Raw genomic sequence first — 23,344 nt, 5'->3', positions numbered from 1 at the left:
ATGCTTGGCTTTAATGCAAACGTTTATTTTATTACTAGGAAAACTCCACTTCTAATGAGTTGGCAATGCCACTTTAATATGAAAAGGTAAATGCCTTTTTTAACATCTAGATGTTTCAGCATCAAAATATTTCAAAATTAAGATAATTACAATACACTGTAGTACACAATGCAATAATTACATAAGTACTACTGCTCATTAATTATTGTACTATAAAAAAGACATTTTGACATGTATCATTTTTTAGCTTCTGTGCAACTTCTGTCCATAGGAATGTCTTGATGGGGTAAAAAAAAAAAACATGAAGGTCAGACTATTTGATAAGTATTGTAAACTTTCCCTTCATTCTTCACCTAATCCACTCTTCTCGATGCTCGAATGATCAGGGTTTGTCCAGTGATCCAAATTGATCATCACAATACCCTCAGCTTTAGTCAGTTTTTTTTTTTCCTAAAATCATGAACATGTTCTGGTATTTCGTTGTCCCGGAAGAAAACAAAATATAGGGGCCAGCGGGAGGGATGTCATGTAGCTCCTCACCTTTGTCCTCCGCCTCCATCGTCCGGCACCAGGTGTGAGCCTTCCGGCTGGGTGCTGGCGGGCAGCAGGAGCAGGTCAGAAGCGATACCCGTAGTTGTCTATGAAGCGGGAGGACTTGGCCTCGCCGATTGTGCACAGCAGGTCCTGCTTGCGCTGAGCTCGCCTGGCCTCCATCACCAGCCGGCGCGAGCGTTCCCTGGCAGCCAGCCTCTCTGTGCGCTTCTCTGCTCTCTTCCTCTTCAGCCACCTGTCCCAAAATTAAAAAGGGAGATAGTCTGGGCCCATGCTAATCCACAAAAAAAAAACAAGCCAGACTGCCAAGTGGCATATTCTGTTTGTGAATGAATTATATCCATTATATTGTAAAGGCAGCGTGTTGTTTGCATATCAATGAAGCAGGTCATGCTCTTAAATAGCAGTCTTTACAAATATCTTAAATGGCAAAGTTCCTGATTCTGTTAAATTAATCCTGGGTTGGATTTTTGGGGAAATAGGTAATGCTTTGAGATCCAATAAAATACATACTGTGAGCACCTATATGATGGGATTCCCTGACAGACTGTTCAAAAGCTCGTGAAAAGAAAAAAATTCTATCCTTACGGTTTCCTCACAGGCTTCATCAGGAAATTCTCCAGAAATTTTAACGGTGCAAATTGCTACTCTGTGAGTGGACTATGCAGCCATTTGTGAGGTGGTGCGCGCATGTATGAGCTTATCGTCCTATGTAAATTGTACGGTTTAATGGTGAAATAGGATGAACCAGGCATATATATCAGACTGCATTCACTGGCAGCATAAACTGGGTTTATGACAGACTGGGTTAATGACGAGGATTAAAATAAAAGCTGAAGCTGAACTAAATAATTCATTAGGAATTAGAATTAAGTGTGACTGGAGGCTCAGTGCCTCATAGCTGCTACAGTACTTGGGGAATCATGTTTCAAAAGAGATCTTACAGTTTAAAGGCTCTTTCACATTCCTCTCTGTCATGTATATAGTAGGTGCTTTCTTCTTCCAGTCTTTTCATTTCTTCCATCTGCCTCTCTCTCAACTGCTGCACATGCTTCCTCTTTAACCACAGCTTGAACGCCTCCTGTGGATCAGGGTGTTCCGGCTGTGGAGTGAAACGAAATACTGTCATTAGAGCTCTGAGCTTCATTTTTATTTTTGTTTCTGGTTGCTGAAATTTCCAGTGGCCAATCAGGTTAGAACTTGATTTGGTTATCCTAGTAATTAAATTGGTAAGGCTTTAAATTACTTGTAGAAAATGCTATTCAAAGGATGTGTACGGCACTTGATAATAATGATTTTTTACGTAACATAAAAGGAAGCTGATGGCTTCTTGGACAGTCCCTCCTTGTGTCACAGACGAGCTCAGGAGTGAAGCTTTCTTTGCCATTCACTGTCTCAGGGCAGTGACCAGATGTGGAAAGTCCTGGGGACTCTATGTTGTGATACCCCACATCTTTCATAGGCATTTCTGACACAACTGATGGAGGCAGCTGCAAAGGGCTCTTCATTCTGCCAGTCCCTTGTATTGAGGATAAGAGCCAAGTAGCCATTTCTAATGAGGGGTAAGATTCAAAGATCAAACAATTCGATCAAATTCTACTCCATTCATGGGACATCATGAGGTATTAATCAGGATATCGGAGTGTTCATCTTTGATGATTAATCTCCATATTATTGTGCTCTCATCATATGTGTCTCCTTCACTTGACAATTTCTCTTTGCTTCTAATAATAATAATAATTAATAATAATACAGTTGGATTTCTGGGTGCTTTTTTGAAAAACTCAAAGAGTTATGCAATTGCATACATAACATACATCCAAAGCAGAATGATCGTTGTACTGGACCTTTAGTTTCTTAACACTTGCTGCTATTAAATTGCAAGGATAGCATGAGAAAGTGAGACTTACACTAGACAACATGCCTCATTTTACAAACTGTAAGTTACACAGGATTAAAATGTTATTTAAAAACAAAACTTGGAATTAGTTTTAAATTGAAAACAAAACTCCACGTCCGGGTGAGATGATTGGATTTATTGTCCAAAAATGAATAAAAGCTCCAGTTGGTAGCTGAATAATTCAGTAGCACTAATACAGCGGCATTCCTCTCCCTTCACTAGTGAATGGAGATGTGCAGGTCTGAGTGGTTGCAGACAGGCCTCAGGAGTCTGACACCTTATACTCAAGACCATGTGCACGGAAAGAACAGAAGCGGTTTTGGGTTTCTTCGGGAGGCGTTTCAGTTTACCCTGTTGTTCATTCTTTCCATCTCTTTAGCCCTGATGATTCGCCTCTGCTCCTGGAGCTGCTCCTTCTTTTGCATCAGCCAGGCCCGGAAGGCCATCTCGTTTTCTTGCCTCTTTTGCGCCTCCTCCTCCCGTTTCTTGGCTTCCTCCTTAAAATAAGATCCAAAAGAAATAACCTCCCCCCCGCACCCGAAATTAGTGCCAATACCTCACAGTAAAAACAGCTCTGGGGGGAAAGCGACATAAACTCTCATTTTCATTGTGGATGCAACAGTGTGGTCGGACTGTAAGAATCAATAGTTCAGCAATCAAGCATGGTGCCACGTTGATTCAAGGGATCCCTATGATTATAGTGAACAATCTTTTGATTTCTCCTAGATATACAGCTACTTCTGAACTTGTTCAGAACAGATTTCCATTGAAAATTAACAGAGGAAGAGAAAACCCAGTGAACACATACAGTGAACAGCTCCACCTGACAATGCACGCAAACATCAGTATAAAGAACCTGACCAAGCGTGAGACAGAAGTGAGTGTAAGAGCCCCACCTCTCTCCTGAGCCTCTCCCTCCGCTGCTCAAGCTTCAGCCGGAGCTCCTTCTGTTCAGGAGAGAGGGTGTAGGTGGTGTGCCCGGGGGGGTTACTGGCGGACTGCGCTCTGCGGGTCGCCGTCCTCTTCCTCGTCCTCCCCTGCGCATGGCCGGCGGAGTTGGGGCGGGCCTTGGGGACGGAGGGGGGCTTGGGGACGCGGCCGGCTTCAGGGGAGGAGCCGCCGGCCCAGCCGTGAACGGGGCAGGGCTCGCCGTGGCCGGAGGGGGGCCGGGGGGACGTCTGCCAGCCCCCGTCGGCCTCTCCGCTCGCACACGGCAACGGGGGCAGCAGGCCCTGGCTCTCGACCTCGCGCAGGCTCACCAGGTCGAACTTCCCGTCCTTTTCCACCAGCACCTTGCCCTCCCTGGGGCTGCCCCGAGCCCCGCCTTTCTTCTCTGAGATCTGCAGCCTGGACATCGGCCCCGAGACGTCTCTCTCCCCGTCTTTGTCTGCCTCGTAATCGGCAGGTGGGACCACGAGGTCCACCAGCTTGTCTTTGAACTTGAGCCTGCGCTCCCGGTTCTCGTCCGCGGGCTCCTCGTCCTCCAGCTGCCGGTTGGCCTGCTGGATCTTCTCCATGATGTACTTCTTGGCCTCTTCGTCCAGCTCATCCTCGTCCACTCCTTCTTCTGGCCTGAGCCGCTGGTAGGAGCCGTCGCTGTCTGTGTCTGACAAGCCTTCTGAGGGCTCCGCCAGAGACGGTGGGCTTCCTCCTCCACCGAGGTCACCGTTTCCATCCGCAGCCCCTCCGGAGGTGGGTTCTGCAGAATTTTCGCTTTTAATTTCCGGCACCTCTCCCCTTGTTTTCTCCTCTTCTTCTTTCAGTTCTTTGTCAATTTGTGCTTCAATGTCATTCTCGCCTTCTGGGTCCTGACAAAAGCAGGAAAAGATGGTTTAGAAATGACTGACAATACATAAAAATGACTTTCTGTTTTCTAACTCCCTTTCATTCTTTTGTGTTGCACACTTAAATACGTCTATTGGAGGATCAATGTAAGGGTGCAGGACAGAAAAAAGAAAACACTACTCATTTACGAAGCAGTGAGGCTTCTGTGGCGGAAAGCTGTATTTCAGTCATGGCTTCTGAAACCTTTGATCTGATTTTATGACAAAAAACACCATATCAACCATCCAGAACTACTGACCGCCTTTGCTTCAATACAGTACATTTCTGGTGACACGAGAAGCAATAAAATAACACACAAAAGCTTTTGTAGCTTTAATATTACTCTGTGAGCAAGTCAGCCACCTCATTTTCACTTTTCCCTTCTTCGTTAATCAGCCAGTCAAGGTCTTTCTCGAAGTCGTCTTCATATTCTTCCTGCGTTCTGTTACCAAATTCGTCCTTTTCATTCATTCTTCTAATCAAGGAAATTTCTTTCAAGTGGAAAGAAGAAGAAAAAATATATTAGGCTCTGGGACTCAGGGATACAGAATTCTGTAGTCGTAGTGCCAGCAGGTCCAAGGAGTATCTAACATGACAGAACTTGTTTCAGATTAGCGCAGATGTTAGAAATATCCCTGTCTTCTGTAGCTGCAAAATCTCTTTTATTCCTTTATGAAATATATGTGCATTATGATTCCCAACGCATACAAACTCTTTAGTACAGATCTACTACATTCCATATCCAAGCATCTTCTTTTAAACAGGATGAAATGTGACTGTGAATATTAATAATCAAGTTTAAGAAATGGGGCCTTAACTGAATATATACAGTATGTTCTTTTCAAAGTGAGCTATAATGATTTTCTATTTTTTAAATAAATTATTAACATCCCAGCACATTTAGAATAAAATAAGTTTAGGTCCACCTACTGCTAAATTATTAATTTAAAAAATATGTACACTTTTATAAGTAAAATAATTAAAATGTAGGAAATTATCTTTTTTGTCATAAACCGTAATTTATACAAATTCAGTATTATTTTTAATAACCTATCTGACAAAATAGTTCTCAAATAGTATATTTTAACATCAGTCATTCAGTATAATCGAAACATCAAATCTTGCATTACTTATTTTTTTATCTGGCTAATATTTAATTATTGTTCAGAAATACAGTTCATTAATACAAAAGAACTCCTGTGAAAGACTCCATATCTAACCTCATGTGATCACTTAATCATCTTACATGTCGGGTTAATCACAGGCAGCACTAAGTATCCCGGTACTTCCTGCCTTGATAGTAAATTTCTAAATGCTAATAGTCACAACCCTTTCAGAAAAGCACACAAGCAACAGTTTAACTAGGATGCACATCTACTATAAGTGAATCAAGCAAAATTGCTTGTTCATTGCAAAAAAACTATAAAAAATAGCCCACTCTTCTTCCATAGTCACAGCAGAAGGAAAACTACAAGGAAATAAAAAAACAAGAAATATTACAAACAAGAAGAGGTCACTTTATCCGTTTAACCTGATTGGTATTTTCATATAATCACCCATTTTCTGATAGAAGCCAGTGTATTGGCTTAGAGGGCATACTGTTGCTGTGTAGCTTGTTCCATATTCTCACAAAGCGTTTTGTAAAAAACTGCTTCTTATTCTCATGTTCTAATGAACATCCACAGAGTCTCATAAAGCTCACGCCTGATGAATAAACTGAGCTAATTCAGCTGTAAGGGGAGATAAAAACAGAAACAGAAATGTTGCCACAACTACCTTCATTAGAGAGCACCCTGTTGGAGGTGCAAGTGTATGCCTGAAGGTCACATGATTAGTGCAAGAATTTCTTCAAGCCACAAAGGACGTCTGATCACCAGAGACGTGGATGTATGTGTATTGTGTGAATATTGTTTTGTTATTCTGAGTAACACTCTTGTGGCCAACATGATGAATCATGCTATCAGCAAACAACACTAGTATCAATGGCAACAAAGTTGCAAAGTTTTCTACATCCATTATCTATTATAGGCTATCTATAGGCTACACAGTACCTTACACCTGGAAATGAAAGACTTAAATTAGAACATAGGCAAACCAGAATATAGAGAACTTGAAGTGTGATCACACTTGACTTGGACTAATACCTTGTTTCCACTAGTCCTGCTGGCTTTACTGTCTCAGCAGCAGGAACTTTAATATTCTCTTGTGTGTCCTTCAATATTACAGCATTTTGTAGCGCCTGTTTATGTGTCATTTAGGGTTAGTAGTTCATGCTGAGTAAGTTACTGTATTCTAAGATTTATGTCAGAATAAATCTGAGATTTTAAAAATATCGCAGGCTAATTACCAAGGCTCCCTTTAAAAGTAAAACCAAGCACTCTACAGCAACAGGCAATTAACATCCAACCTTGGATGTACAGTATTTAAACTTGGATGCTGGATGCATTAAAACTTCAATTTGCTTGCTCACATAATCAGTGTACATGAGATATGCACAGACTCTTCAGACGACCGAGCCTTTGCCACCTGACATTTGACCGGTCTTTACAAACAACCCTGTTGCTGAGGCCTGATGGCAAACACCAAACAATACAGTGGCCTCTGAATGCATGTCTGCACTTGTACTGTTACTTTTCATTTGTGCAGTTCCTAGATACGCCCAGTACTAGGAACTGCTGAAACACATATTGCCTCGAACAGTTTTAATGTTATGTCAACACATTTACAAAATTTATTGGTCACTGGCAGTTTTAAAGACATGACACATTCCTTTATCAAAGGTTAACACTGAGGCTGGATTATTAGGAACTGGAAGAAAATGGATGCACTTTCCCCAAGTGGAATAACAGAAACTTAAAATATGATACCACACTGTAAACTTGATACCTTGGAAGAGACATTACAGAAAGAAAGTTTCTCACAGGTTTTACCAAAGAGCACAGTCACAGACAATACAGTTTCAGTCTCGAGCTTTAAAAGACATGGTGCTGAGAAGTCGTACTACAAACTTAAGCTGTTTTGCATATAATCTGATAAAGCCCAAAGAAACGTGGAGTCAAAAGAGGGTTTGTTGTTACACTGGACTTTTAATGGAGCTTACTGTGCGCAACCAGCTGATATGAAACAGGATGTCATAAGGGATTCTTTTAATCATCCTTCTGATGCTAAAAAGAATGCAGAAAAACCAAAACATCATCACACCTTTGAATTGGGGGAAAAAAAAAAGATATCGAAAAGCTGCTCAATAAAATGTCAGCTAGACACACAGATACGCAAAATAACAGTCACCTCTGGGTGGCAGAAGAGAATTCAAAGGCAAAATAAACACCATTAAAGAATAAAAGAAAAAAATGAAAAGTGAAATTTTGATCCTATATTGTGGCTTAAGTTACAGATATTCCATTTTCAGATTTATAATATCCCTTTCTCTTGTACTCTATGAGGTGAGCAATAATGCTTTCACTGCTTTCCAAATTCGCCCATCCATTATCACTGAGTGGGTTTGCTGGGGAGTGCTGCGGGCCACTACACTCTAATTCTGCACAATTCAATGCTACAGCCACCAAACTAAAGGCTGGGGGATATGACATGTCTCTTGTATGGCAATAGAAACCTAAGTATTTAATCTGTATTCCAGGTCTTTACAAATGCCACTCTGTGTACTGACTTAAGACTGTATAGGTGCCTTTGACATGTGAATTAGTGCCAAAACATTATTGTTGACTGTCTGGCAGACCACGATTAGCCTCACTTCTATTTTCCTGAAAAAAAAAGCATTAGGGATAAGAACTTCCTTAAAAACAATAAATAACTATCTAGCTAATATCAGCGGCCATACTTTATTCTACTTCGCATCAAATGGAAGATGCATTGAATGTTAGAGGGAAAAGACCGACGGCATTTGCTCCAATACCTACACAGATTCATTAACTCCACTCATAAAACATACAACTGCAAGTCGACTAAATATAACGTCTGGACACTGTTATATTAATAAAGTTTCAACCTTATCAGCGCAACGCGTTATCCTAAGTATGCAATCTACGAAGGCATAAAAGGTACGTTCACATCACGTCGCTGACAGGACGCATTAAACCACGAAAAAAACCCCCATAAAACTTAAAAGCTTAAAGGTAAAAGCATTATATATCCGATACAGAGTAATTAACAATTTTGTGTGACCTGGTAAACTATCAAAAGTCTTTGGGCAGTCATAGCTCAGAAGGGGACTAAAATACTAATCTCCATCCATACCCCACAACGACACACAGATCTTTAAATCAACTTGTACAGTATATACAGTACAGTAGAAGCTCACCAGATTTTCTTGTTTTTGTGTTTCAAGTCGGGTTTTTTTTTTCTTCCAGTGAAGTTCAGGGTATAAATGCATCTAGAATTACGTACGGTTTTTTTCCTGTTTCTTCCATCAGTTGGCCTGTGTGTGATCCGATATACTGTCCTGTCTAATCTCTGCTCGCTCGCTCGCTGTGACACCAGGTCTTCCCGGATGGGTTTAGCTGCTGTTGCCATGGTGATTTAAACACGCGGGAGAGCGCACAGGCGCACTAGACGCCTCACAGAGCGGTACCTATCAAAGCGACAAACCTGCCTAACACTGTAGTGCGCTGGTTACTTTTATTTTAAAGCACGAAGAGAAATGTATCTAAGCAGCGTTATTATTGTTTAAGCAAGTTACTGTAACTAGACTATGCTTGACGACAGTTTTATATTGTAATAAGCGTTTATACTGTTGATGCAATCAAATGGGTCTGTTTTATTTCTATTTACAAGGACTGGAAAGGAACGGCTAAGGAATTATATTGTTACACACTGCGCCAACATTAAAATGAATGCCGCAGACAATGTAACACAGGCAACATTAATATTTTGGCACTAATTCACATGTCAAAGGCACCTATACAGTCTTAAATGAGCCCACGGTGTAGTATTTGTAAAGACTGTCTTGGAGACTCTGTGGATGTCCATTACAAATGTGAATAAGAGGCAGTTCTTTACAAAAAGACTTGTGAGAATATGGAACAAGCTACACAGCTACAGTATGTCCTCTAAGCCAAAACACTGGCTTCTATCAGAAAATGGGTCATTGATCATTGAAAGAATTAGCTACTAACTACCGATCAGGTTAAACGGATAAAGTGACCTCTTCTTGTTTGTAATATTTCTCGTTTTTTTTAATTTCCTTGTAGTTTTCCTTCTGCTGTGACTATGGAAGAAGAGTGGGCTATTTTTTATAGTTTTTTTTGCAATGAACAAGCAGTTTTGCTTGATTCACTTATAGTAGATGTGCATCCTAGTTAAACTGTTGCTTGTGTGCTTTTCTGAAAGGGTTGTGACTATTAGCATTTGGAAATTTACTTTCAAGGCAGGAAGTACCGGGATACTTAGTGCTGCCTGTGATTAACCCGACATGTAAGAGGATTGCATCATCACATGAGGCTAAATATGGAGTCTTCCACAGGAGTTCTTTTTTCATTTTAATTTAAATTAATTAACCCTATTTCTGAACAATAAATAAATATGAGCCAGGTAAAAAATAAGTAGTGCCTGTGATGATCAAACTGAAAAACAGATGCTAAAATTTACCATTTGAGAGCTGTTTTGTTAAATATTTTATCAAAAACAATACTGAATTTGTATAAATTAAGTTTTATGACAATAAAGAGAAATTCCTACTTTTTTACTCAGGAATGTTCCTTATTTATTTTAATGGTAGAATTAATAATTTTTTGTGGTGGGTGGACCTTAACTTATTTTATTCTAAATGTGCTAGAAATGTTAATCATTTATTAATAAAATAGAAAATCATTACAGTTCGATTTGAAAAAACCCCACTGTATATATTAACTTAAGGGTCATTTCCTAAGCTTAAATATTAATATTCACAGTCATATTTCATCCTGTTTAAAAGAAGATGCTTGGATATGGAATGTAGTAGTAATGCACATATATTTCATAAAGGAATAAAAGAGATTTTCCAGCTACAGAAGACAGGGATATTTCTAACATCTGCGCTAATCTGAAACAAGTTCTGTCATGTTAGATACTCCTTGGACCTGCTGGCATTACGACTACGGAATTCTGTATCCCTGAGTCCCAGAGCCTAATATATTTTTTCTTCTTCTTTCCACTTGAAAGAAATTTCCTTGATTAGAAGAATGAATGAAAAGGACGAATTTGGTAACAGAACGCAGGAAGAATATGAAGACGACTTCGAGAAAGACCTTGACTGGCTGATTAACGAAGAAGGGAAAAGTGAAAATGAGGTGGCTGACTTGCTCACAGAGTAATATTAAAGCTGACAAAGACTTTCTGTGTTATTCTACAGCACATTCTGCCCTACACATCAGGGAGAGTTTCCAGACACGAAGGCCAGGAGATTCATGGCCACACTGAAAGTGAAAGCATAGTCCGAGGGAAAAGGGAAATGCAGAATAGGCAGCTTTAGTGAATTTTTAAGGGTTTCTCAGATAGTCTCATTGTCCACAGCATCAGAAATTCAGCTTTCAAAAAGCCAGGCAACTCAGCAAAGCCCTCTTGCTCTTCTCAAGACTAACCCTGTATTGAAATATTTTTTGTTTTTGACATTCCTTGAAGATATCACTTTATATATGCGAACACTAATAGTCATTTTATACAGTAACTTTTATCATATGTTATACAGTATATTAATATACAACTGAGAGAAGACAGCATATCATTTTTTAAAATATGTTTCATTTGTGTTTGCTTTATCGCAGGAATGGCTCTATACACTACTAAAGCATGTAGCATCTTTAAATAACAGGTCTTATATTTGTGAGCTGCTTAGTTTTGTACCACTTGATGGAACAAACTTATAAAACTCTTGTGGGGTTGGTGCTCTTATAACCAGGCTTCTGGATCAGAGAGCCAGGCGATTGTACTCCTGGTAAGAGCAGCAGCCCCCAGGAGCCTGTCCTGAGGCGTATGATGCAAGGAGGGACGGCCTCCTGGTCCCCCTGCCAGCCCACTGCAAGGCACTTATAGACACACAGCGACCCTGGCCAGACGGGAGGAAACTGCAGCACCCATCTAGTAAAAGCCTAGAAGGACACAGAGAGCCATGTGCAGACTCCTCATAGGAAGCACGCCTGGCCCAGAATCGAACCCAGGGCCCAGATGAGGTGAGGCAGCAGTGTTAACCACAGTACTGCCCCATTAAACATCATATTGGTACTGTACATACTGGCAAACCGTTCATTTTCTAGCTTTAGGAAGAGAGTTTTAAATGCAAATAAGTGGAGGAATGACCTAGTGCTCGATTTCCCCAGAAATACGAACCCTGTTGTTTAATCTACAAATAAATAATTTCTTGCAGAGCGCCACTCACAGGACCCCTGAGTGACTGTTGTCATTCAAAAGGAATTGCTTAATTGAATTGCATTGTTAACTGTACTAATGAGTTGCACAGCTGGAACTGGATTATGATAAAAAGATATGTACAAGGCTTTATTCCCTTATTATTTTATTCCCAATAATTTATTCTGTTTATATGTTACAGATTGTTTATTTGTTGTACTGTGGTATGATGCTCTAGGGTCATACTGGAACTATATTATCAGCAGTAAAAAATGAAGGAACCATATGTTTTATTTTTCAATAAACCTTTGCATGAAAGCATTCTACTCTTTGAAACAGGTTAACAAACATTGAAACTATTGGATCATACAGTATATGACTAAACAGAATCTTACGGTGTGTACAGGGAACTTAACTTGATAAAATGCTTTATTTTTTTTCTATAACAAAATTCCACATACGGTACAACATTTCTAAATCTTATGAATGTGAGCCTAAACATAGAATTGTCTTTTTGAAACATCTTTCATATGTGAACACCATGATCCAGTTAGTGGAATCTGCATTATGTTTGAAGTATTTCACTTCAAAAGCAGCAGTGACCTCAAGATGGTCATCGATCTATCCCTTGCAGAGTGGGAGTGTCATTCTTCCCTTCCTACAACGATGATACCATAACTTTCTCCCATCCTGGTTCCCATGGAGACTAAAGTAACCTGGTGGCCGAAGAGATTATTGAAGAAGCCATTCGGGGAAGAACCAGTCTGAATAAGGAACAAGGGTTTGATAAGAGTGGGGTCTGGGGGACACAGCACTGCTAACGTGTGAAATGGGTGTGAGAGCTGTGAGACCATTGTCAGATATATTAAGAAATACACCCCTAATCAAATGTGTACTTGATGAAGCATTTTAAAGGAATAGCTTTTAAGAAAGAACAAGGAGAAAAGAGAAATGATATTCATTGTGTTGTAAGGGTGCAAAAGGTCAATCTACAGATTCTCTTCTCTCTCCATCATAGAACTTTACTAAATAATAACGAAAAATATCAGTCTACCACAAGTCAATTGAAAAAGTAAGAACATTTTATTAATATGGTGCATAAGTACCACGTCCCAAAGCACACATTTTAAATCTTGTATTTAGAAGGAAGCAGCAACCAAAATTAAACATTTGCAGGCAAGATGCACTTCCTATCTAGTTAAGGCACACTGGCTACAGCACATCCCCAACATGATAGAGGCTACAAAGTATTTCATAAAACTTCTCCAAATTAAAAACTATTTAATTTGGGGCAGAAAGACTTTCAGTGTAAATGCAACTACAGTAAGTTAACCTATGGTATTGCAGAATTTGATTTCGCAGACCCATTTGGCATTTTCCCACAGTCTGCCTGATTGGTGATGGGTGGGGTGACACAGCAGAGGTCTAGACCCAGTCCCTGGGACGGCGCAGGACATCCACCAGCTCTGCCTCCTTACTGCCCGGCTCAGGCTCCAGCATGTAGCCCCACCTGCACCCACACAGAACACACAGCCCTCAGGTCAATGTGCAGCAAGGACTGCTTTCAGCACAATGCAGACTGCTTACTGCTGGGATTAGAAACAAGCTCCAGGAGGACAGGGCGATTATATTGAAAGACAAAAGAGCAACAGAGGCCTAGTCTTCCCAGGAAATGACCATGCTTAGAGAGGAGCATACTACTAAATAAATAATTTTGTAAAAGAAAATGGTGCTGCATTCTGTCATTCAATAAGTTCCTCTTGCACAAACCAGGCCAGATTGAGCCAGTTGTGGCAAATAATTTCAATTCTATTAGTAGGTAATTGAGATTACAGCATAATGTAATTAGATTTTAATTCTCTTTAGATTAGAGTTTGAGAACTAATAAAATATTTCATACAGTAACGACATGTTTTGCTCTTAAAGAAGATGTACTTCACTTTTGGGGATTATTTGATGAACCATTTATTTACACCACACTGGCTTTTAAAAAGCCTGTTCACTCTCATGACTTTTCCATAATCAAGAGATCTAAGACAGGGGTGGGCAATCCTGGTCCTGCACAGTTTGTTTCTCTCAAGGTGTTCATTCCACCTCAGCTCTAATCCCAGCTCTTCAGGTGCAGCTGATTTTAGGAGACCTAGAGAAACTGCAGCCACACCTACCCTCCATGACCAGGACTGCCCACCCCTGCTCTAAGATGTCTCCAACCTGTTTATCCTATAATCTCAGAAGAGACAGTAGGGACCCAAAACCCGTAACTGTGCAGGAAATGTCTGCTATGTTTTCTACATAGGGCATACTCACTTGGCTGTGATGGGCAATGAGGCAAAGAGAGTGTCAATTCTGAGTCCTGGCATGAAAAGCCCAAACTTTATTCCATTGTTATATATAAGATTAAATTCAACGTATCTAGAAAGAAAATACAACATTACAGAAGTAGATCATTGCTTGTTTGTCAAGCTGCATAAAAACCATATAAAAGCAAAGGACAAAACAAACTTTTCCAAAATAAGGTTCAGTGCATGTTTTAGGGTTTATGTTCAACATTACAATGTAACAGGATGTGTTTCTAGTTAGATAGCATAACCTATACACTAGTAAACAAGTCAGAGTTGGACTCTTCAGCCTCGTGAACGGACTGATCCACAATGTGAGTTTTACCTGCCGTAGCGCAGCAGCTGCCAGGTGTCCTCCTGCTCAGAGTGGGGCTCGTCCAGGTGTGCTTTCACTATGGGCTGGTAGGCAGGCAGGACGGCTCTGGCACACGACTGCACGAAGTCAAAGTGCTTCTTGTCCTGGAAGTCCAGGTTGTCGAAAAAAATTCCCCCAACACCACGAGTCTCCTCTCTGTGCCTGATGAAGAAGTACTCATCACTCCTGTCCAGGGATCAAAGAGCACGGTCTGTGTTTAAATCCATCTAAATCTGAGTTGTTTTAATTATTTCTCAGTAATTAGATGGACAAAATATAGAATAGATTTGCTGGAACATTAAATAAAACCAAAGTATTTTCTTCTCCCAGGCTCTTTTGTGGCACTGACTCAAACAATCCAAGAGTGAAATGGACAAACCTGAACTTGTTGATAAGAAATGGGTACAGTGAGAAGTGCACAAGATCTGTGAATTGAGTTAAGAAAAACCTGAATGCTTCTTTTGGAACAAAAAGACTGCCCAAAGAATCATTCCTTCAGTAGAACATGAGGGAATATTTACCACTTCTTGAAGCGGGGGTAATAACTGAGATCGTGCTCATCACAGGCAGCTTTCAGGGTCTTGTGAAAATTCATCACATCCTCCTTGACCAAGTATGATGGGGACAAATCAATGTGTCCCCCAAACCAGCCCACTTCTGGACCTGAGGGGAAGAACACAGTAAAACATCAATGGAGCCTACAAGTCAGCTGAGTCATTCATGGTTATTCAGGATTCTGAGTTTTCTCTCCCTAGATTTGCATGGATCAGTGATGAGCCCTTGAAGCCATTCTTCAGCCATTCTGAGGTGGAAAGTCATGTCTGCAGCAGCACCAAGCAAATATATTGCTGTGGGAAAGGTACAGATCTGCATGGATTAATGTATCTTATATGGATAAAGGGAATTCAGACAAAATAAAATGTTTTTTGTTCATTTCAGAGAAATCTTTCAGGAGTGGGTGATGACACTGTAATTGTCTGTAGTGCACACATTTGGCAAGATATTAAATTCAATGTGAAAGCTGAATGTAATATACAGTATGAAAGACTACCTGACTTTGTTGCTTTCTGACAGTGACTTTGGCAAGATGAACATACAAGCCAATAAAACTCCTCCAGATGATCAATTTCTTTCATCTTGGTCTTGACAAACTCCTCTCTCACCCCCACTGTCCCCTCAGCTTGTCTGATTGTCCAGGACCTGACAGCTTCCTCCTGTTACAACTAATGTGCTGGTAGGTGAGGTGTTGGGAGCTGGATGGATCACTGGAGAATCATACAAATATATAGTTTTTAACTACTATATTGTTGATTAATTGGTTGAACGGCTTCCATTAGGTGCTGTACCATCGACAGTGGAATTGCCACACTCTTACCTCCAGGGCGTTCTAAAAAAATAGGAGCTGAAAGACAAATCAGTCTTGACAGCAAAAACTAAACCTCATCACTGAATCCTGGTATCACTGTGGGTTTAAAAAAATGTAAATGTAAACATTGCAGGTGATAGAATGAGCACCAAACATCTAAGAAGAAGAGAATATTGGATGATTGGGAAACTACCATATGACTGAATTCCTGGGCTTAATGGAGCTAATAAAAATTACGTAACTTTCAGTGAGATGTAATGTATAACATCTCTACAAAACAGTGACAATGTGGTAATTATTTCTGGCAGTACTAATATAACAGTAGTACTGTACTTATGGCCTAATGCACTTTTCTTGTTTATTTTTATTGGCAGTATATAAGAGTCAATCTTTTCACCCACATGTACAGTATTTCTTGAAGTTAACTCTTCAAGGAACTTTTAGATTTTATATGTGTGTCTCGTATCAGCAAGAGAAAGTGTCCGTAGATGCCCTCTTCAAGGGCTGGATCTTACCATTCCTAAGTTTTATGACAAGGAGTCGCAAGGTGTAGCTGTATGAGGGGACATGAGGATTCCGGGTGTGAATAATAGTGCTTATAGCAATGGCAAGGAACTCAGGACTGTCTGTGGAGAGAAGCACAAAATCAGGTTTAGGCAAGAACAAGTGTTGCCTATTGTAAGAAGTTCACAGTCCCTAATTGGAAAATATTTAAGCTCTTATTTTTAACGACGTATCAGATGTTCTAGCATGGGACAGGAATTTCTCTGGATATAGAGCAGGGGCACACACTTGGACTTCGACTGGGGGATGTTGTCTGTTCCAGAGCTTAGCTGGGAGGACCCAGGGGTGGCCCTGCAGGTTGCCTTGGTAATGAGGACACAGACAAGCTTGAAAGTAGTATAGGATTCCCAAACAACTAAAAAGAACCACTGGGTCTGTTATTTTCCTCAGAGTTTCTCAATTTATATTGGGATTAGCCTTCCTTGTAAAGTAAAAGGCATTAAAAGTTTGTTCTTTTCCCACAGGTATGTTTCAAGTCTCTGCAACTAATAAGCTACAGTATTTTATTTTTTTCTTATCAGTTATGCACTTGAATAATTGCCATATTGTAGTATTTGTAATAAAAAAAATGAAAACATGCACAACTACAAGCACAACTGGAATCCGGATTTCTAACTGAAAGGCTGTGGGTTCAAATCCCGATTTATTTGTGTGTTAGGTTCTTCACTTAGATTGTTACAGAAAAGAAATGTAGTTGATCTGGATAAAGGTATCAGTCAAATGCATTTCTAAAAATGTTATCTGTTATAATAACCAAACCAACTACTGTCTGAGACTGTTTGGGTAAAGATGGAAGTCCTGACCGTTTTTCCAGGCTGTGGACATCCTCCCAGCCTCACGCAGCTGGTCAGCGGCCTGAGAGGGCATGTGTCCACGAATCACACTCACATCCACAGTGGCATTCAGGAACTTGTTGCCCTCATACAGACATGAGGTTATCCCTCCACCTCCTGCATGGAAGGAAAAGACAAAAGAACTAAAATCCGTTAACATGCTAAGACCAGACACGTTCTCTCAACTAAAAGAATGAAGCTCCTGCAGATCCAAGGCTTTTTTAGGGGAGGAAGAGACGTAGAGGATTGTGCCATAATTTTTCACGTGATTTCTTTTTAAAAATAATTGCAAATATTTCACCTGAATTTTAGAACATTGTAAATAAAGAAGAACTGGAAAATCCAGACAATAATTAACATCTCAGTTTATCTTGGTTGTGCTGTATTCTTAAAGCTTTTTGAGTCACATGTATACTGTATTGTAACAGAAAGTTACTGAGAAAACTTGTTTTATCCTAAAAATGTTGTTACGGACAGAGCTGTGCTGCAGAAGCAGCTGGATACTTAGAACAAAGTGTGATAGCACCCACTTGTCAAAGGCACGGGATGTTTTAATAATGTTTATCTCTGCTGCTTGAAGAAGGGAGTATGAGAAACAATTTGAATAACTGCTCATCTTTGCTTAAAGCAAAACCTATAAGGAATGGAAAATTACTGCTTCGCCTGTCCTTGAAGTGTTGCATCAGCTTAAAAAAATAAATAAAACAAGGGCTCTCCCTGCTTGCTTTTGAATCAGCCTTCACTTCTCTGCACAGACGGGTGATGGCTTTTTCCCATATTGCAATATGAATAAAGACCTTACTGAGTGAATGAGAATACCTCTCCTGGCTCTTCTTCACTAAAATTTCACGACAGTATATAATGCCAAATACAAGTGTAATACTATGTGTGCCGGCTGCAGTTTAGCAGTCAGGAGTAATTACAATTCACATGTGTACTTTTCTAAAACTCCTGCCTGAAGGCTACAGCCCACCAGAAACAGAGCAGAAAAGGAGCAAACTTTAGGCGATGAGGCAGTATGAGTGAGATGACAAGAGCACTGACCCTCTGCCCGTTTCCAGCGGTCCACTTGGAACTCTTTGCCATCAATGTCCTGGAGCAGCTTGCAGGTGTCATTCCGGACTCCGAACACCAGCTTCAGGAATCGGCCAGCCAGGATTCTGTTCTTCTGGCTGATGGTGTCAGGAATGAGGTCCTGGAGGTATGAAAGTAATGAATCTTCAGCCATCTCTCTCACTGCTGCTTGCATCTTCCCTGGCAATGAATAACTGGGCAGTTCGGGACGCACTATTTAAACGTTTACAGGAGTTTCATTTTGGCATTGTCAGCAATTTTTTTTTTTTACATGATGTCATGATTCTAAAAAAACCCACCCTGGGAAATTTTTGGTCCACTACAATTTTTATAAAACATGTGGTGACAGATGTAGAAAATATGATTCATGAAGATGTCTTTTTGATGGATTGGCTGAACTTCAAATGTCATGAAAAATTTGTTAAACCCTTCACTCCCTTTTAATTATGTCTGATTTCATTTATTGTTGAATCACAAGTTATGTACCCACATTTTGTTAAGCGGATATTAAAGTTACAGTGACTCGACTTCATACTGAACCCCGAAGTAACACCAGCAGAGGAAAACCACAGGACACATATAGTACAACATGAAGGACAGGACACAGACTATGTGTATCACACTGCCCTGCAAACACCACAGGCAATTGGACATTCACATTGCTCAGCTTAATCTAATTCAATTATGGACAAAGGCTTGATAATAATGGAATTTTGTATACAATTACAGTATATTAAGACTTCTAAACCATTAGTTTAATTAATCTTGGTCTAGATCTTCACCAGCAGTGTTGCTACTTGGCTCTCATTCCTGACATGTAAAGACTGTAATTCTATGGGAATTCTTTGGGAATATCAGGGGACTGTAGTTTTACAAGGGAAGCGGAGGAACCTGGGAGCATTTTCTGTCTCCCTCCAGGTCCTTTCAATCAGTGAGTCAAGTTCTTCATGTGGACTGCAAGACGCCAGCAGAAAACACACAGGTGTGGTTACTTGTTCATGTGGAAAAGGGTTTCAGGGAAATTGTTTTTTTTAAATTTACACTTAAGAGGAAAAAAGTGAGAAGGTGAAGCACTGATTAAAGGACATTTCTTTCCCAAGAAGGACCTATCAGGAGAAGATTTGCATGTTAGACAAGAAAGAGTTGTCAGATGTTGTTATTACTTTCCTATAACTGATAAATTATGCAAAGCACACATGTCAAGTGTAATATTTCAATTATTCCAAATACTGTGAGTACTTCTCTAATTTAAAAAAAAAACATGTAATCTGAAAAGGAATTCCTCACCGTTACACCATTCTTAATTAACCAGCGTAGGGATATTTCTAACATCTGCGCTCAACTGCTCCAAGTTCTGTCGTGTTAGATTTTCCTTGAACTAAGTGGTGGTACAGCTAGAGAATTCTGTATCCCGAGTTCAAGAGCCTAAAATATTTTTTCTTCTTCTTTCTACTTAAAATAAATGTGCTTAATTAGAAGAAAGGATGAAAAAAATACGTCTGGTAACAAAACGCCAGAGTAATTAAAAGACAACTTAGTGATAGACCTTGATTGGCTGATTAAGAAAGAAGGGAAAAGTGAAAATGAGGTGCAAAATTGCTCATGGGGTGATATTATGACTGTAGTGACAAGGCCTACAGTTTCACTTCAAAATTCAGTGTTGTTAAAGATTTCTAATCGTCTTTGTGTGCTTTAACGGTGCAGCCTTCTGCCTGTCTCTAAAAGCACACAAATGTAGCTAAAGAGGCCCATCTTTGTGATCTCAGCCACAGAATGACCTTCTTAGTGGTCTTTGCAGGTGTGCAAGTAAGGGTGGTGTCACGATCGTTACTCCTCCTCTTAAGGGTGCTCCAGCCCTTCCTCGTTCTGTCCCATTCCCCACACCTGTTCCTTATTCCAGCCCCTCTTTAGTTCCACCTTTAAAGCCAGACGCAGGCGATTGCTCGGGGCTTCTCATTGAATCCCGTTTCGTGAGAGCCCGGGGTCCTGCCGCGTCTGGCTCCGTTATGGTGTTAGTTTCCTGTTCCTGATTCCCTGCCCCGCCGGTCCCGACCCGGTTCCGGTTTTAACTACGGATGGATCCCCTGGTCTTGGACTAAAGCTCCCGTCTTGGATTCCCCCTCTGGATTGACCCTTGGATTGTTCGCCCTGGATTCACTCCCCCCGGACACTAGCAGTGCATGGACACGCCCCTCTGTCTCCTGACCGACTTCTGCATGATATTTTTCCCTATTGTTTCTTCACCTTTCGGATCATGTCGTCCGCATAGGGCCCGGAAAGAACTGTTCCTGACAGGCGGTGTTTGTCTCTGGATAACGGTCTTCTCCAGGACAGTGACAATCTAAACTCCCATGATGGATGTCCACTGCTGGCTCCTGGGTGTCTAATGGAGTGCAATGGCACATCTGCACCTGATATTAAAGTCACAGGCCGTGATCAGTCAATCAACCAATCTGTAGGGTGGGTACCAGAATGGGTACCTGATGACATCTCGGCCAATCATCAACTGGTGATTTCTTCTTGTACCCGGTGGAGTGGTGGCACTGGGGCTAAGGATCTGCACCTGTGGCTGGAATGTTGTTGGTTCAAATCCTACAGCTGGCAGAGGAGTCCTACTCAACTGGGCTCCTGAGCAAGGCTCTTAACCCCAGCTGCTTCAGGGGTGTTGTATAAGTGGCTGACCCTGCACTCTGACACCAGGTTTCTCTCTCCCTGTCTGTGTGTCTCATGGAGAGCAAGCTGGGATATGTGAAGAGATGAATTCCTAATGCAAGAAATTGTATATGGCCAATAAAGTGATCTTAATGGGTGATTTTGTCTCATAACCCGGAAAACAGTTCATTGTCACAGGTTAATTACTGGCTATTGTAATGTCTCTCCATCTAACTGGCAATATGACTTTTGAAACAAGGTGACTGTGAGCAGTCCGAGTCAGGACTTTCTCCAAATAGCCAGGCTGAGAGAGTGAGTGAGTAAGGTACAGATTTCTGCTCAAGATATTCTTCCTGAAACACAAGAAATCTTCAAGAACCCACTGTTATTTTCCCCTGACCAACGAAATGAGATAGTTGGACTCTTTCTTTTTGTCAACATCCAGAATAGCTGATCATATTTGGAGTAAAGCTATAGCCAGGACTAACCAAGTTCCCATATTGTTTAACTGGCAGCCGCACCTCAAGAAATCAAACTGTGCACAGACTGTTTTTAAAGACCGAAGCCATCAAGACTCATCAAGAAAGTTGTTAAATATTATTCACAAAATAGATCTCAAGAGCTGATCTATTATTGCAGACTCATGTTTGATGTTTAGTTCCCAATAGTAAATGCATGTTTACTAGTGTCCAGGAACATAAATGTGGTTCACCATTTATAAATTATTATATTTGATTGGTTCCTAAAATTTGTCAAGTACTCTCGCAATGTTCTATTACAATTTGTGACTGTTACAACAAATAGAAAACCCCAATATCTTACAAGGCTAATTTTCTTTTTTTCTGTGTTATTTCTCACCAGGTTCTACACCACCCTACTGGGAATGTTTTCAGACACGAAGCTGATGATTTACATGGTGACGATAAAAAAGAAAGCATAATCGCAAGAAAAAAAGGAAATGCAAAACAGACAGCTTTAGCTTTAGATTTTAAAGGGTTTCTTAGAAAGTCTCATTGTCTATGGCATCAGAAATTCAGCTTTCCGAAAGCCAGGCAGTTCAGAAAAGCCTTCCTGTTGTCCTCAACACTAACGCTGTATTCAATCAGTAATTGGTTTTGACAATCCTTGCATATATTAGTTTATAAATGCTAACAGTAATACTTAGCCATTTTTTACAGTAATGCTTACCATATCTTATACAGTATAATACTACTCAATCAGGAGATTACTGCTCAAGTTAAGGGCAGAAAATTGCTGATAGAAATGAAATACACCATCATCAAGTGGTGAGGACCTGCTCTGATTAAAATACACTAACTTCACATGGATCCTAATATCTTCCTGATGGATAGGTATCTGTAATGTAACATAATGACCATTAGATTTCAGTTCCAGAACTTACGGAAAGCTACTGAATATGCAGTTCATTTTGCAATTCCTTATGTAATATATTTAAACAGAGAAATAGCCAGAACACATGTAGGCAGGACAAAGCTGTAGGGAGGCCTCAGGCTCCTCTGGAAGCTGGCTCAAGCTTATACACGGCACAGAGGCAGGGCACTGCTTAGGTTGCGTAATAACGGGATTTGCACTTGCTACAGCTCTGGCATTAACAGAACAAAGGAGGCAAGACAAACTGTACATTAGGCTGTAACAAATCCTGATGATAAAAAGGAGCATTGCAGTACATGCACTGAATGGTGTTGGATTCTTGAACCCTGTTAATGGGGGATTCACAAACAGTACCTGCTGGTTCTCATTCTAAAAGAGTTCTTTGCCTAATTGAATTCCAAACTGAGCTAACAAGCTGCATCACTGAAACTTTCAGAAATAGACTACGATAAAAAGACATGCATAAGGATTTATCCCCTTATTATTTAATTCCTAGTGTGGCATTTAGGTCAACGCCTCCACACCGAACATGCCCAGCCTAATGTCATTTTAAGAATTTATACTTGTTTATGGGTTAAAGATAGTTGAAGGTTATTTTTTTATTTGTTGTCTTGTGGTATGGTGCTCTAAGGTTGAACTGGAACTGTATTATCTGCAGTAAAAGTAGAAGGAAACATTTGAGAATTTTTAGTTTTATAACATTTTTTAAGATACTTCTGCAAAATGCTGGGTCGTATCTGACTAAACAGGGTTTTAAAGTGTGTACAGGGAAGGTAATATGATAAAATGCTTTATTTTTTTATTCTATAACAAAATTCCACATACAGTACAGTTGCAAATCTTATGAATGTGAGCCAAAAGATAGAATTGTCTTTTTGAAACATCTTTCATATGTGAACACTGTGATCCAGTTAGTGGAATCTGCATTATGTTTGAAGTATTTCACTTCAAAAGCAGCAGTGACCTCAAGATGGTCATTGATCTATCCCTTGCAGAGTGGGAGTGTCATTCTCCCCTTCCTGCAAAGATAATGCCATAACTTTCTCCCATCCTGGTTCCCATGGAGACTAAAGTGACCTGGTGGCCGAAGAGATTATTGAAGAAGCCATTCGGGGAAGAACCAGTCTGAATAAGGAACAAGGGTTTGATAAGAGT

General features: G+C 40.3%; 2 protein-coding genes across 2 annotated transcripts; both read right to left on the bottom strand.

The window, feature by feature from the left end:
* Positions 1–52: 52 nt before the first annotated feature.
* ccdc181 (coiled-coil domain containing 181) lies at positions 53–8,760 on the bottom strand. The gene is made up of 6 exons (XM_088913182.1): positions 8,595–8,760; positions 4,640–4,767; positions 3,349–4,260; positions 2,803–2,976; positions 1,497–1,654; positions 53–787 (listed from the first exon to the last, which is right to left on the bottom strand). The coding sequence occupies exons 2-6, from the start codon at positions 4,745–4,747 to the stop codon at positions 616–618; spliced, it is 1,524 nt and encodes a 507-aa protein (XP_088769308.1). The 5' UTR covers positions 4,748–4,767; positions 8,595–8,760; the 3' UTR covers positions 53–615.
* A 3,918-nt stretch (positions 8,761–12,678) lies between these two features.
* LOC148835687 (oxygen-dependent coproporphyrinogen-III oxidase, mitochondrial-like) lies at positions 12,679–18,319 on the bottom strand. The gene is made up of 7 exons (XM_088914594.1): positions 18,116–18,319; positions 17,042–17,188; positions 16,190–16,300; positions 14,830–14,971; positions 14,279–14,494; positions 13,922–14,026; positions 12,679–13,124 (listed from the first exon to the last, which is right to left on the bottom strand). Exons 1-7 carry the CDS (start codon positions 18,297–18,299, stop codon positions 13,040–13,042), a joined length of 990 nt encoding a protein of 329 aa, XP_088770720.1. The 5' UTR covers positions 18,300–18,319; the 3' UTR covers positions 12,679–13,039.
* Between the last annotated feature and the right edge of the window lie 5,025 nt (positions 18,320–23,344).

Source organism: Atractosteus spatula, chromosome 4, assembly GCF_055471065.1.
Source record: "Atractosteus spatula isolate fAtrSpa1 chromosome 4, fAtrSpa1.hap1, whole genome shotgun sequence".
Classification (NCBI taxonomy): domain Eukaryota; kingdom Metazoa; phylum Chordata; class Actinopteri; order Semionotiformes; family Lepisosteidae; genus Atractosteus; species Atractosteus spatula.
The sequence above is the reverse complement of the archived record's forward strand: the minus strand, read 5'-3'. Positions and strand labels throughout refer to the sequence as shown.

Bases quoted from the DNA above. Each gene is read 5' to 3' on its own strand.
- LOC148835687 (XM_088914594.1), bottom strand. From the start codon at position 18,299: ATGGCTGAAGATTCATTACTTTCATACCTCCAGGACCTCATTCCTGAC. The intron at 17,189-18,115 runs GTCAGTGCTCTT...CCTTCCATGCAG, and splicing joins CCGCTGGAAACGGGCAGAGG to GAGGTGGAGGGATAACCTCA. The intron at 13,125-13,921 runs GTGAGTATGCCC...GTGTGGGTGCAG, and splicing joins TCATTGCCCATCACAGCCAA to GTGGGGCTACATGCTGGAGC.
- ccdc181 (XM_088913182.1), bottom strand. From the start codon at position 4,747: ATGAATGAAAAGGACGAATTTGGTAACAGAACGCAGGAAGAATATGAA. The intron at 2,977-3,348 runs GTGGGGCTCTTA...TGCGGGGGGGAG, and splicing joins GGGAGAGGCTCAGGAGAGAG to GTTATTTCTTTTGGATCTTA. The intron at 1,655-2,802 runs GTAAACTGAAAC...TTCACTCCACAG, and splicing joins TGGAAAGAATGAACAACAGG to CCGGAACACCCTGATCCACA.